A 13,033-nucleotide genomic window follows, 5' to 3' on the forward strand; every position below is an offset into this window, starting at 1 on the left:
CTGCCTTGCATGCCGGGATAAGCTTCGACTCCCCCATGGCCCTGAAGGAGATGAAGTGTTTAAAATTGGGATGGATGGATTGGATAAATCAGTTCATAACAATAAGTCTTTAAATGTCATTTAAAAGACAGCAGCAGTGTCTGAGAGCTGACACAATGGTGTTGACGTTTGTACTCTTCAGTCCTAGGTTTGATTCTGGACTGGGATGCCTTCTGTGTGGAGTCTGCACGTTCTGTTGTATGTGCAAGCATGTTCTCTGGGTGCTCTGGTTTGCTTCAACCTATCAAAAACATGCTGGCTAGATTAACTGATGAAAAAAACAAGGCAGGAGTATGCAATGGATGGGATGCAATTGACTGGCGTCCCATCCAAGGCATAACCCTGCCTTGTACCCCATGCTTCTGGGACAGGCTCTGGGGTTGGCATGATCCTTACGGGGATAAGAGGCTCTCTGCTAATGTATAGACGGAGCAGGATTTGAGAAAGGGAACTCTACACAGTGGATTGCAGTAGCACAAAAGAGAAAAGTACAGTCTCTCATACTGAACTTTGTTCTTCATACTGTACATAATCACGATCATATTTGGCTCAATACAAGTTCCACTGCAGCATGTTCAGACAAGCAAGTCCCAGAAGTAAATTGCCTTCTAGTCGTTTAAAGCTATAAAAGTTAGCCTTAAGGCTTCGATGCAAAGTAAAATACTTTTTACTTTGACATTAAGAAACCACCTCAATGCAGAAAGCAAAAGCGGTTTCTTCTTCCAGCTTTGCGCTCTTGGCAACATTAGTTGTTTTTCAGGTATTAATGTAGTTGGCTTTTATCCAGCAGTCGCACATTTCCAGGTTGAAATATAAAAGTACAATAATTAACTGTTCAATGTCTCCTGACAATGTGTAGTGCATGCTCTAATTACAGGTTGTTTTACAATAAATATCCAGTAGCAAAAGAAAATGAAAAGCCTGTGGCAAATAAAAAGACCAGACAGTTGGTCAGGCCAAGTCCCTTGTGATACACTCTCCGGAGCAGATAGTATAATAATAATAATAATAATAATAATAATAATAATAATAATAATAATAATAATACTTCGATATTTGATAACAATAATTGGCACAAAATATTAATACATTTGCAAGGTTGACTGGTCCCACAGAGAGTTGACATCAAGACAACACTCTTTTTCCCCCAAGCAAGAAACTAGTACAGCAAATTAAACTGTCTATAGATGCCTTCTGATCTTTATTAGCTAGGGGTCTGCAAAAGAAATCTTTAACTGTTAATTTGATCACAACGTCTAAACAACAGGTTGGAATTACACATTTATTAGAACTAAAGTTCAAGTTAACTGCTGTAGAGTTTTCTTTCCATATAATTTACTTCCTGTGTCATAAACCTTAGGCTTTTGGAGGACAAGGATGAGACACAAGGCCAAACTATGTCCTATAGAAGTGGTTGTGTCCATGCCATTTTATGTTCGCTGGTTTATTACCTTGAACCTATCACTGCTACAAGACTGCTCATCTTTAATATGAAAAACTGAGCAGGATTCTCATTCACCATGTTTTGTGGCTCGCAGCAATTCAGGAATCCTTATCATTCAGCATGGCGCAGAACTGACATCTCTTCACATTGCTCACGGAATTAAACAGGCAATTGTAAACACCTCCTGAGCCTCTCTTGAGATGAGTTAAGAAGGCAGCTACTTAATTAATTATACATATCTAATTGAAGGAGGAAATGGCACAGAATTATGTGTCAAAATCTGTGTACTGTATATCTTATCTGCCAACATGCTGTATTCACACTGTAAGTGGGATGGGAATGTGGGGACTTACATCTTAGTAGTAAAATCATGAGTCAGGCTGCCTCCCACTTCGCTGAGCTTCAGTGCTTCAGGCCACGAGCCACCACAGGAGCAATACAGTACAGATACACTGAAGTAAACTGCGAGGAACTTGCAGTGCTTGTGTAAGATGTCTTTATACACAGGTAAAGGAATAGGAATGTAAGGTCTTAAGAAGAATAATGACAATTTCAATAATCTCTAAAAGCATCGGCCAAGGCTTAATGTATTATGGCAGACTCATCCTACAACCCCCATTACTTAATTTTGTGTGATTCTTAATATTCAACACTCATGCCTAGTGTCACCTCATTCAGGGAGAACTAGATGGCGCAAGAGGGTGAAGCAGGGAAGAAGGTGACCTCACATGCAGGCCTGGCCATTTTGTGAAGCAGCAGTGTATTTGATTAAGTGCTGGGTCCCAAAGTTCAATCAGACTTGGCTGTCAATAATTAGCAATCTCCCCTGATGTCATTTCCTCCCCCAAAAAACTATAAACACTGTATGTGACCCCCTTCTCCCCCTTGAACACTGTACGTCTTTTTGCACCCAATCTCCACCTATGCAGCTGCCCCTTGGTCACTCCTCACTCTGCCTGGGGGTCCCAGACTAGGCCTCAGCCAAACGGGTTAGGCCACATTGTGACTAAAACACTCCTTATTCCTTTCAGTACACTTAATTCTTGGGTGTTGTTATTCCTAGTGAACTTTGTTGAATTACATATTGTTGAAATAAACACAAAATCAAAACAGCAATATACAGTACATTATAAATCGTAAGTTCTCATTTATTCTGTTCAACAAGCATTACATAAACCGTATTTGTGAATGTGGATTCTGTTGGAATGCTGCTGTTAATGTGCAAATTTAATACAAATGCTAAATGACAATAACATCACCTTAGAAAAATATTAATAGTTATAGTATATATACTGCTTGTAGTCCATGTGGCCCTGTGCACTGACTTCCACATGAATTCCCTTTTTGCATTTCTGACAGTGTTCTGTAATGTAATATTTTTTATGAATTTACTGCCCTCCTAAGAACAGCCGGATGGGTTGTCCCTCACTGGTATGAAGAAACAGCAGTATTTGTTCATGTCTGTGCTTTCCAGCATACAGTAAAATCTCAAGACCGTCTTTCAACTTTTTTAATGAGGAAAGAAGGACTCACTGTCAAAAATGATATATCCACCTACAGGTTAAAAAACATCTTCAGACCATGAGTTTTAACTTGACAATAGAGGCCTCTTGTTCTATATCAAATGAAAATCTAACAACAATGAAACAACAATCCTCCATCATATTCAGCCACTGCAAACCTCATATAATGAAAGTAGTATTTATGTGGCACTTGTAGACTTATTTTCTTCAAAATTACAAGCTTTATTTTTGTCATCAGCCTTTCAATTATGTTCCACCCTGGTAGAAAGCCTTTCCTGGCCTCCAAAACAATCCAAATCTGAATTCCCCAATTTATTTTTCTGTTTGTCTTTTCAGTCAAAAATACTGTATGTACCTTCCAGAGAACAACAGAAATTAAACAGAAAAACCTTCTATATTGGGAACATTCTAGGTTGCGTTCTCTAGTCACAGGTTCTTCAGCCAAAATCTCATTTCAGATCTCTGGCTGCCTTTCAACGACAAGCAGAAACTGAATTTCTACACCATCTATTTTAGAGTCTCATTAGTTGCAGAGACACCATGCAACACCTCATGAGGATGAAGAAAAGTTTTCTCTGTAGAAAAGCACAGAAGAAATACACATCAAAACCCACTCATGCATATGGAAATAAGTGGAATTTAGCTCTTACTAGGTAACAGATGGCGAGGAGAATAAAATAATATATCTTTGCTTTTTTTAAAGCACAACAGCAATGTCATGAGCCGCTTTGTTCATTTTCGGGGGAGTGATATACATTATTCTTTATTCACTGTCTCCAAACCAGCCAAAGAGCTCTTTTGATGTAGCAGAATCCCATCTCACAAGAAATATGACAGGTATCCGTGAGACTGACTATAAGCAGCTACAGTATAGTAAAATGAGTGAAAAGACAAACAGAACACTAAAACGTTAGACTTTTGAATGAATATGTGCACTTCAGACATGTTTAATGAACTCTGTCACAATAAAAAAAAATACTTCTCTACAGTCAGAGAAGGATTTATGCCTGAGCCTTTATGCTTCTTGAAAAATGTACTGTACTGTTGGCAGCATGGTGGTGTAATGGTTAACATGGCTCAATCACATCAATAGGGCCCTGGGTTCAATTCCTGGGGAGCTATCTGTGTGGAGTTTGAACCCTGTGTTCACGTGGGTTTCCTCCCACAGTTATACTGGTCTCAAAGACATACTGGTAGGTTAATTGGCTTCTGAAGAATTTGGCCCTGGTGTGAGTGTGTGCATGGCTGTGTTTGTGATTTGTAAGCCCATCAATGCACTGATATTCCATCCAGGGTGCATACTGCCTTGTGATCGCTGCTTGCTGGGATAGTCTCTGGCTGCCCTGCAGTCCTGTACTGGATAAAGCAGTTAGAAAATGGACGAATACTACACTATGTGCACTAAGATAATATCCAAAAATGTCATTGGCTTGCTTTTCTTTCCTTTGACAATAATAAGATCTAAACCACTGTGGCAACACAAAGGCCTTCTGGGACTTAGAAATCAGCAATTTCCTTTTGTTGCTTGTCAACAGAAGCCAGCAATGAACCCTATTAAATTGTACACTACTGAGCTTAATATCAAAAGTGTTTTATTATAAATATTAATAGTAGCATACATAATGCAGTGGTAGGATTCTAAATGTGATTTTAAAGCAAGACAGCTTATAAACTTGGAACATAGAAGCCAAGCATATGATCTGAGCATCTCACACGCCACTATTATGCAGTACTTACCAACAATTGGCATATGTGCTCAGCAAAATGTGCAATTCAGTTCCTTTCGTATTTCAAAGGCAAGAAAGAATAAAAACAAGATGTGGTGCAACATATTCCATTATTTCTACTGTTGTATCTTGCATTATTGTGTTGCTTTATGAATACAATGGAAAGACATTCAAAAATGAGCTTAGTTATGTACTAGTTCATTATGTATTGGCTTTCTGCTGGAGTAACTATAAGGGTCCTAGTCTCTGTTGGTCACTGCATAAAACAGAAAAAGAATTTTAATCACATCACATTAACACTTAATTTGCAAAATAAATTCTGACTTTTCATGTGGCTACAGTACCCGGAAGCTCATTTATCTATTAGGTATTTAAGGAAAAAATGTCTAGCACAAAGCCTGCAAATTCTTTAGATGACATCATTTGGAGGACATAAAAGTCCAGGACGAACACTATGACTCAAATTCTGGGCTAATTCTACAGTTACTGTGCCCTGAGCTCCTCTACAAGCATAGATATGTCGCTTTGAAGCACTCGGCTTTCACTCAGAACCTGTCGCCTTCCACGTGTTCATTCAGCTCTCTGGGCTGCTCCTGGGCAGGCATTATTCTCAATTGAATCAGCAGTACAGACAATTCAAAATTCCTCATGCATCCGTTTTAAGAGGGGGGTGCACAGTACAGTAATCCTCTGGAATTTTTGCAAATATCCCCCCCCCCCCTTCCAGCAAAGAAAAAGGATAAATCAAACACAAGTATCATGTAAAACATAGGGTGATGACAAACTTTTGTTTTTAGATTATTTTAAGGGATCTACGGTATACCTGATGTGCAGCTGATCCGGCGTGTCTTAAGATTCAAATACTATACCATTTTAAGAGGCCTGGTATAGAAAAATAAGATTCTTTTAGGCATCTTATTTTTTACACATGTTAACAATAACAATAATCCATCCATCCATTCTCTAACCACTTTATCAAATACAGGGTTGCAGGAGTGCCAGGGCCTGTCCTGGCAAACAACAGGCACAAGGCAGGATACACCATGGATGGGACACCAGGATGGGATGCCAATTTTGTGCGTAGGGCACAAACAAACACAAACACACCCTCACTCACACCAGGGATAATTTCCCGAGAAGCCAATTAGCCTACCAGTATATCTTTGGATTATGGGAAGAAACCAGAGCAATCAGGGAAAACCCATGAAACTCTGGGAAGAACATACTGTACAAACTCCATGCAGATATTACCCCAGGAATTGAACCCAGGGCCCCAGAGCTGTGAGGCATCAATGCTGACCACTGCATCACCACCCAAGAAAAATAATAATAAGGATAACATGATAAAATCATTTTTGTTTCTGTTTTTCATCATGGACATTCTTGATTTAAAGTGAATTTTAATATAACTATTATTTATATATTGAATAGTATAAATAATGTTCTATTATATGAAATATGCTTTATTAAAATGAACATTCTACATATAGACATTCTGACTTTTTAACTTAATCCATTTTTCCGAATTAATTAATTGATAAGACAATAGGCTAAAGTACCATCAATTCACATACATTTTCTACTTGAGAATCAAATAAATCCTGGGGGGTTTACTTTATACTTGGGAGTTGTCTAAAAAGCTTAAAAGTGGAGTTGCATGAAATAATTACTGGCTTTCAGTTTCCTAGTAAGAGTTTAGTTGTCAGCTTATTTTAATTATGAAATCATAGTTGAATATTTTAAAAGAGTAAAAGGTCTTCCATAAGTAAGGAGACCTAAAAATGAAATCTATAAATGCAGCTATACGAGAAGTGCTGTTCCTGAAGTAAACCAATATAACTCTCTTTCAGATCATGCTGACTGATAAAGATGAGTGTCTGTAGGTGATCCTCCATGTGAGAATTAAACAGTACAGGTACACCCAAAGTCACTGTCACTTTAATGTTGACAAATTAATTTGTACAGCTTTGCTATTGCATTTTATCCTGAATCTACAAGACATTTTTTCATTCCACAGTGATATAATCTCTTATCTTTGACACAGTAATTGCAATTGCATTGTTTTTAATGTATAAAGTATTAAATTGTTCTTCTGTATAAACATTGCCCTCACCTGTAGTATATTTTTGCAAACTACCTGTATGAAATCTGTCAGAAATAAGAGCATCTGCTGAGCAAATAAACACTGAAATTAAGATTAAAATGTTTTAATGTGTTTTTGTTCTTTTGTTTGACTACACAAGTGGAATTCAGTCCTCCTAAAGACACCGTAAAAGCAGTTTGTCACGGCTATAGACTAACACATATTGAAATTTCTCCTACAGTACCTGGACTGTGCTACAGTATGGCTTGCTTTTTGTTCTTCATTAAATTCAAATGAATTTTTATTGTTACTTTTTTATGACCATTCAAAGCATTTATATCCCACAGTTCCCTTTCACATCACACCTTAACCAGAGAGAATCTGAAAAGGACTTTATAATTCTTTCTCATTCATTTATAATATTACTTTTATGAAATAAATGACATACCAGAGTGAAAGGATTTGTTTATTTCAATGCAAGTAAGCATTTCAATGCATTCATTTACTGTACATGCTAGCTTTTTCCATTGTAATGTTTGTGTGAATATAAAGAAAAATGTGAATTGCAAATCACATTTAAATGTACTGCTATTTTTAAATAAATTGCAGCTCTGCAGAGTCAAAGTCAATGAGGTACAGTTATACATATTTGAATAGTTACGGATAACTTTGTTACTCTCCTGTACACTATGCGGGTTTTACAAGTACTGTAACAACTACAGATAATAAAATAAATTAAAAACAAACATAATTGCACGTGCGTTTGTTTCAAAAGCTCTTTCCCTACTGTCTAACCGCTGCCTGCTGAAACCTGCTAATTAAATGCATTCTAATCATGTGTTCAAAAACCAACATATAATTGAGACTGTGATTTAAAATGAGATTTTGTCTAAGCACATACTGTAGACCAAACTGCATTCAGTGTAAAACAGAAATGTTTAAAATGTGTTTGTTTTGCTTCAGTTAAATCCATCCATCCATTTTCTAGCCACTTGATCCAGTAATGGGTCACAGAGGAAGTGGATCCTATCCCAGCAAGCAATGGGTCCAACACAGGAAATGCCCTGGATGAGACACCGGTCTATCATAGGGCACACACATATACTGTACACGCACACACTCACACCACAGCCAGTTTTCCCAGAAGCCTGTCAATCTACCAATTTGTCTTTGGACTGTGGGAGGAAACTGAGCACCTGAAGAAAACATGGGGAGAACATACAAACTCTGCACATATAGCACCACAGATCTGGATTTGACCCTGGATTGATGCTAACTATTGCGTCATCGTGCCACCCTTCAATGAAAAACATTATTATTAATAATAATTTCTACTGTATAAAGAGTACAATAACAATAATAATTATTTGCAGGTGTACAACACTTTTCATCCTGCAGGATTCCATTCACTGCTGAAGTGCAGCACCCACCAGTTAGAAGTGTGGCAGCCATTCTCCAACAGCAGCCCCTACACAGCAAGTCTGGGGATGCAGTGTGAAATTGAGGTGTTATCAGGTAGGGTCGATTATTCAAACTTAGAATGGAAACTAGTCAGGAAACCAGGACTAACACCCCTGTTTTTACTAGCTGTACCACGAGATCTTTACAATGAATGAAGGCATCTCCTACAGCTAACTGTAGTGTCCTTGATCACTGTACTGGGCTAGCTGAAATATTCTACAGGTTTTTTACAGGAGGAATTGTATCTTTTTTTGTATTAATACAACCTCAATATGACCACCTGTCAGCATTATGCTTTTAACATCAGATTGTTTTGTTGTATTGGGAAAGATGACAGTTTGCTACCAAAAGGTTTTTTTGTGGTTGATTTTACTCTAAGAGTTTAAGCAAAAATTCATATTGAACAGAACCCTCCTTGATATCTAATAGAAAGCATCCGTATTTAAATGAGTGTTTTTACTGTGAATTCCTAAAATGTAGTCACTTCTATTTTGTTAGTCATATTGCCCTGCTCTTCAGTTGATGTTTTATTATTTTCTATGCATTGTGCTGTAATTCCTATTTCAAGAGGTTGTGTCCCCAGCTTCAGTCACGCTATACAGCGCAGTTACAGTCAGTTGTGATGTTGTGATACTTCTTTGAACAAAATTAAATAAATAAAATCACGATAGTTTCTAAATAGCATATCCCAGCGCACACAAGAACGCACCAAAAACAGTCACTGTACATCATGCACATTTATTTTTTTACTAGTACTGTATTACCTCTGACGCTGACTCATACTGTAGTTCTATTTTAACTCACATAACGCTACTGAAGTTTTTGTTATGGGACGCTTGGATACATTTTCACAGGACAGTGGTTGTGCGTTTCTCTCTTTGCTATTACCTGCACTTAAAACCCAGGAATCCAAACCCCGCAGTTATACTGTTATAATATAGCACCAGTTTCACGATGTCTAAAACAATGTTCAGCTGGGACAGCAACAGCATCTTGTATTATATACTCACGCAGGAAAGACCAACAAAAGGTCATCTTCACAAAGCACAGTTTTGAAACCTAGAGCCGTGAATTCAAACTAAGGTGAAAGTGAAAGGCAGTGAAACTGTTTCATTTACATAAGTCATAAATACGTTCTTATTATAAATAACAAACCAGCAGGTGTACGGAGAAAAATCAGTAGAAAATGTTGTATACAAGGCAAAATATTGGAATTAAACGGAAATAATAATAAACCAATATTCTGCTTGACCATAAAATAACAAGCGTCTGTGCTTTTCTTGATCACAGTGGAAACGATATTTCAATGTTGGGGGTGTATTTTTGCTGCTTGAAAATGCAGTCTGAAGGGTAGTCTCCGGCATATTCATCTTTATTCGGTGATGAAAACCAATGACATTGCACCGAAACTGTTATATTTCTCTTTCATGTTTTATATTTTCACATGACCAAAACTAAAACCATATTTCAGTACTGAATGCACAATATTTAGAAAATGTCAATAATGTTTTTTTTTCCCACACATCTACTGTCAATAATGTTATTTAAAGAGGGGAAATAAAAGAAAGAATAGAGCATCACAAAAAAAAATCAAGGGATGGAGCACATTTGTAAACTGAACCTAATGTGAATGGAATTGTCGCAAGACATTTGCAGTTATAACCCAGCACTATGGAATCTGAGACTCGAAACCGTGAGCTACCGAAGAAAACGCAAAGATTCGTCGTATAAAAGCTGCTCTCTTTATATATAATTTTTTGTTTCATGTCTAAATACGTGCCCTACATTACATATTGCAGGCACGACTTAGTGCAATAGGAAATTAGAAATATATATATAAACCCAAGCAACCAAAACAAGCAAGGAGTCAAAATGGGTCTCCTCAGTGTTCCATCAAAACAGAACACTTACTGCATTCCCACGTCCTGCAGGAATGCACAACATTGCATTCTCTGCGATTCCAAGGATAAACAACAGGAAGACTTACCTGGGTGGCTTTGTGGAATTGCTTCTTCAGTCCTGCCACAGACATATTTTCAGATGTAGCGGTTTGCTGTTCTTTGTTTTCTGATTTCTGCTCTTGCTCTTGTCGCAGAGTGTTCAAGATGCTCAGTTCAGACCTTGCTGAAGCGCTCAATTCCTCGGGATCTCCAGACTCGGGGACTGACTAATGCTATGATCAGGTTATTGAATGTCACTCTTAATGTGACCTGCCAGTGACGTCACCTTGCTCCATAACCAACCTCTTAAAGGCACAGCGGAAATAGCAACTACAAACATAACTAAAAATACTATGGCAATTACCTTAGACAATACACGATATGTGCTTAAGCAAAGGCATGAAAGAAGCTTGACACCGTTATGCGTCACATAACCATCGAATGATATAAAGGGCACCAGAAGAAAAGAAAATTAATAAAGCGTGTGTAAAAAAATCATATGAAACGAATGTAATTTCTGAACGAGACCTATTCAAGGTGTCCTATAATAAAAATATATCTATCTCCCTCCTTCACATAACTTCTTCAAAATAAAAAGTTAAGAATGCTTATAAACGAAAAGAGGTTATTCTACCCATCTAATCCGGGATTTTCAGTCCCCTGGTTTTCATTACTCCAGACTCTTATTGACTTTTATTCAATAACTGTCAATGTATTGCAATCGAGTGTTAAATTATTCATCTGTATTACCCCTTTTACATGCCTTTACTCACTAATGATTAGAAGTAACCTATAAACCTAATAGCATGCAACCCTCCAGGACCATGTTATATTAGAATGAATATTTAGCATAGGGTTAGTATTGGTGTGAATATTTTAATATGTGCCAGGTGCAGCCTGTATCTCTGAGAAGCACTGTCCCATTTATAATAATAATTATAAGATTTGCTTACACTTATATAGCGCTTTTCTGGACACTCCACTCAAAGCGCTTTACAGGTAATGGGGACTCCCCTCCACCACCACCAATGTGTAGCCCCACCTGGATGATGTGACTGCAGCCATAGTGTGCCAGAATGCTTACCACACACCAGCAAATTTGGCCAGGACGCCAAGGTTACACCCCTACTCTTTTTGAGAAACGCCCTGGGTTTTTACTGACCACAGAGAGTCAGGACCTCGGTTTTCCATCTCATCCAAAAGACAGCACCTTTTTACAGTACAGTATCCCCATCACTATACTGGGGCATTAGGACCCACATAGACCACAGGGTGAGTACAGGGTCCCACTAACACCTCCTCCAGCAGCAACCTTAGTTTTTCCCAGGAGGTCTCACATCCAGGTACTTACCAGGCTCACACCTGTTTAGCTTCACTGGGTTGCCAGTTGTGAGTTGCAGGGTGATATGGCTGCTGGCAGAAGAGCATCAGTTATCCCAGTTTCAGAACTAAGAACAGTTACAAACAAGAGGAACCTTCTCAGCCATTCTAGCACTTTTCATAATTGTTACAGTAGCTAACTGATCTAATATCATCAGCTGATTTTGGAAAAATGCTATGATTTGACACCATGGCTGTATATAATACTTTAAAAACGCTTCCTGTTGTCACATTCCAGTGCAACTCTCTGTATTTTCAACCTGTGTCTTCTGGCTTGTGCTGATGCTGAAAAATTCCATTAAGTTAACTTGAATAAACACCTTTGGGGATCCTAGAATCCAGGCTCCTGCAGATTCAGAGCTATCTGACTGCTTAGCAGTACATTTAAAAAATCCTTGAGACAGATAAGCCCGTCCAGAATCCTGACTTTCCAGCAGAACAATGGAAAACCACACAGTGCTAGGTTACAATGGAATGACTTTAAGAAACCACTGTCTATTTCTTGACATGGCCAGATTTCTTTTCTGCTCTGAATACAATGGAATATGTGGGACTAAGGTGAATGCTATCGGTAGTAAATAACAGCAACTGGCCATTTGTTAGCTGGTCAACTGCCCAAAGGATCAATGGTAGAACATCTCACAGCAGTCTGTCCAGAGGCTGATGAGGTCTATGTGTCAGCACTGCAAGCTTTGGTTTTATACTTAGGGATAAAACAGTGGGGCATATTATTACAGTAGGTTTTAGAAAAGATTAGTAGAAATCTTTCTGTTGCTTTGAAAACCTCTGGCAGTCTCCCTCACTGATTCTAGACATTAGGAGTGCATGTTGAGGTAGGCCTCTCTGATAACCAGGATGTCCTGACTCTAAAACAAACTATGGGTCCATTTTGACCATCATGCCATGATGGCTCCTTTCAATCTGGAACACCAGGGGTGTGACCTATCTGAGTTGAAGCCTGGAGACCAGTAAGTCATCCAAAAGATGACCTATCAATGAGAAAACTGGACCTGGTGACATCACAACCCATGACTACTCACTTTAAGGTATTGTAATGCCAAGAACTTTGTTCACTTTGTCTCTTTCAATTCAAAAAGAAAAAGTTACGTGAATGCTATTGTCCAAGTAAAGAAAATTAACTTTAATTCAAGGGAAATTTTGTGAACAGCTAGCCAATCTGAATCATTCAACTGGAACGGAGACAGACCTTGAGCACGAACTGTTAGAAAGCTAAGCTCAGCGTGACATTAGGTGGATACTTTTTCCCAGAGGAGCAATGCTGAGCACAAAGCTAAGTAACACTATTTCCGGCACCACAGGAAAGAGATTGAACATAGCTACATTGAACTGAGCCCAGTTTTCTCTACCAGTAGGATTTTAAAAACCTCTTTACAAGATACATTGACCAGCCTCACCAGATGAGTAAAAATTCCATG

At 38.2% G+C, this 13,033-nt stretch overlaps 1 protein-coding gene across 1 annotated transcript in view; it reads right to left on the reverse strand.

The window, feature by feature from the left end:
* LOC148840733 (endophilin-A1-like) overlaps nucleotides 1–10,632 on the reverse strand; it is a 97,998-nt gene extending 87,366 nt beyond the window's left edge. The window contains exon 1 of the mRNA XM_088918852.1: nucleotides 10,265–10,632. Coding sequence (XP_088774978.1) covers nucleotides 10,265–10,309 — 45 coding nt within the window. The 5' untranslated portion in view covers nucleotides 10,310–10,632. The remainder of the gene's footprint in view (nucleotides 1–10,264) is intronic.
* Between the last annotated feature and the right edge of the window lie 2,401 nt (nucleotides 10,633–13,033).

The sequence above is a fragment of the Atractosteus spatula genome, chromosome 1 (assembly GCF_055471065.1).
Source record: "Atractosteus spatula isolate fAtrSpa1 chromosome 1, fAtrSpa1.hap1, whole genome shotgun sequence".
In the NCBI taxonomy this organism is placed as follows: domain Eukaryota; kingdom Metazoa; phylum Chordata; class Actinopteri; order Semionotiformes; family Lepisosteidae; genus Atractosteus; species Atractosteus spatula.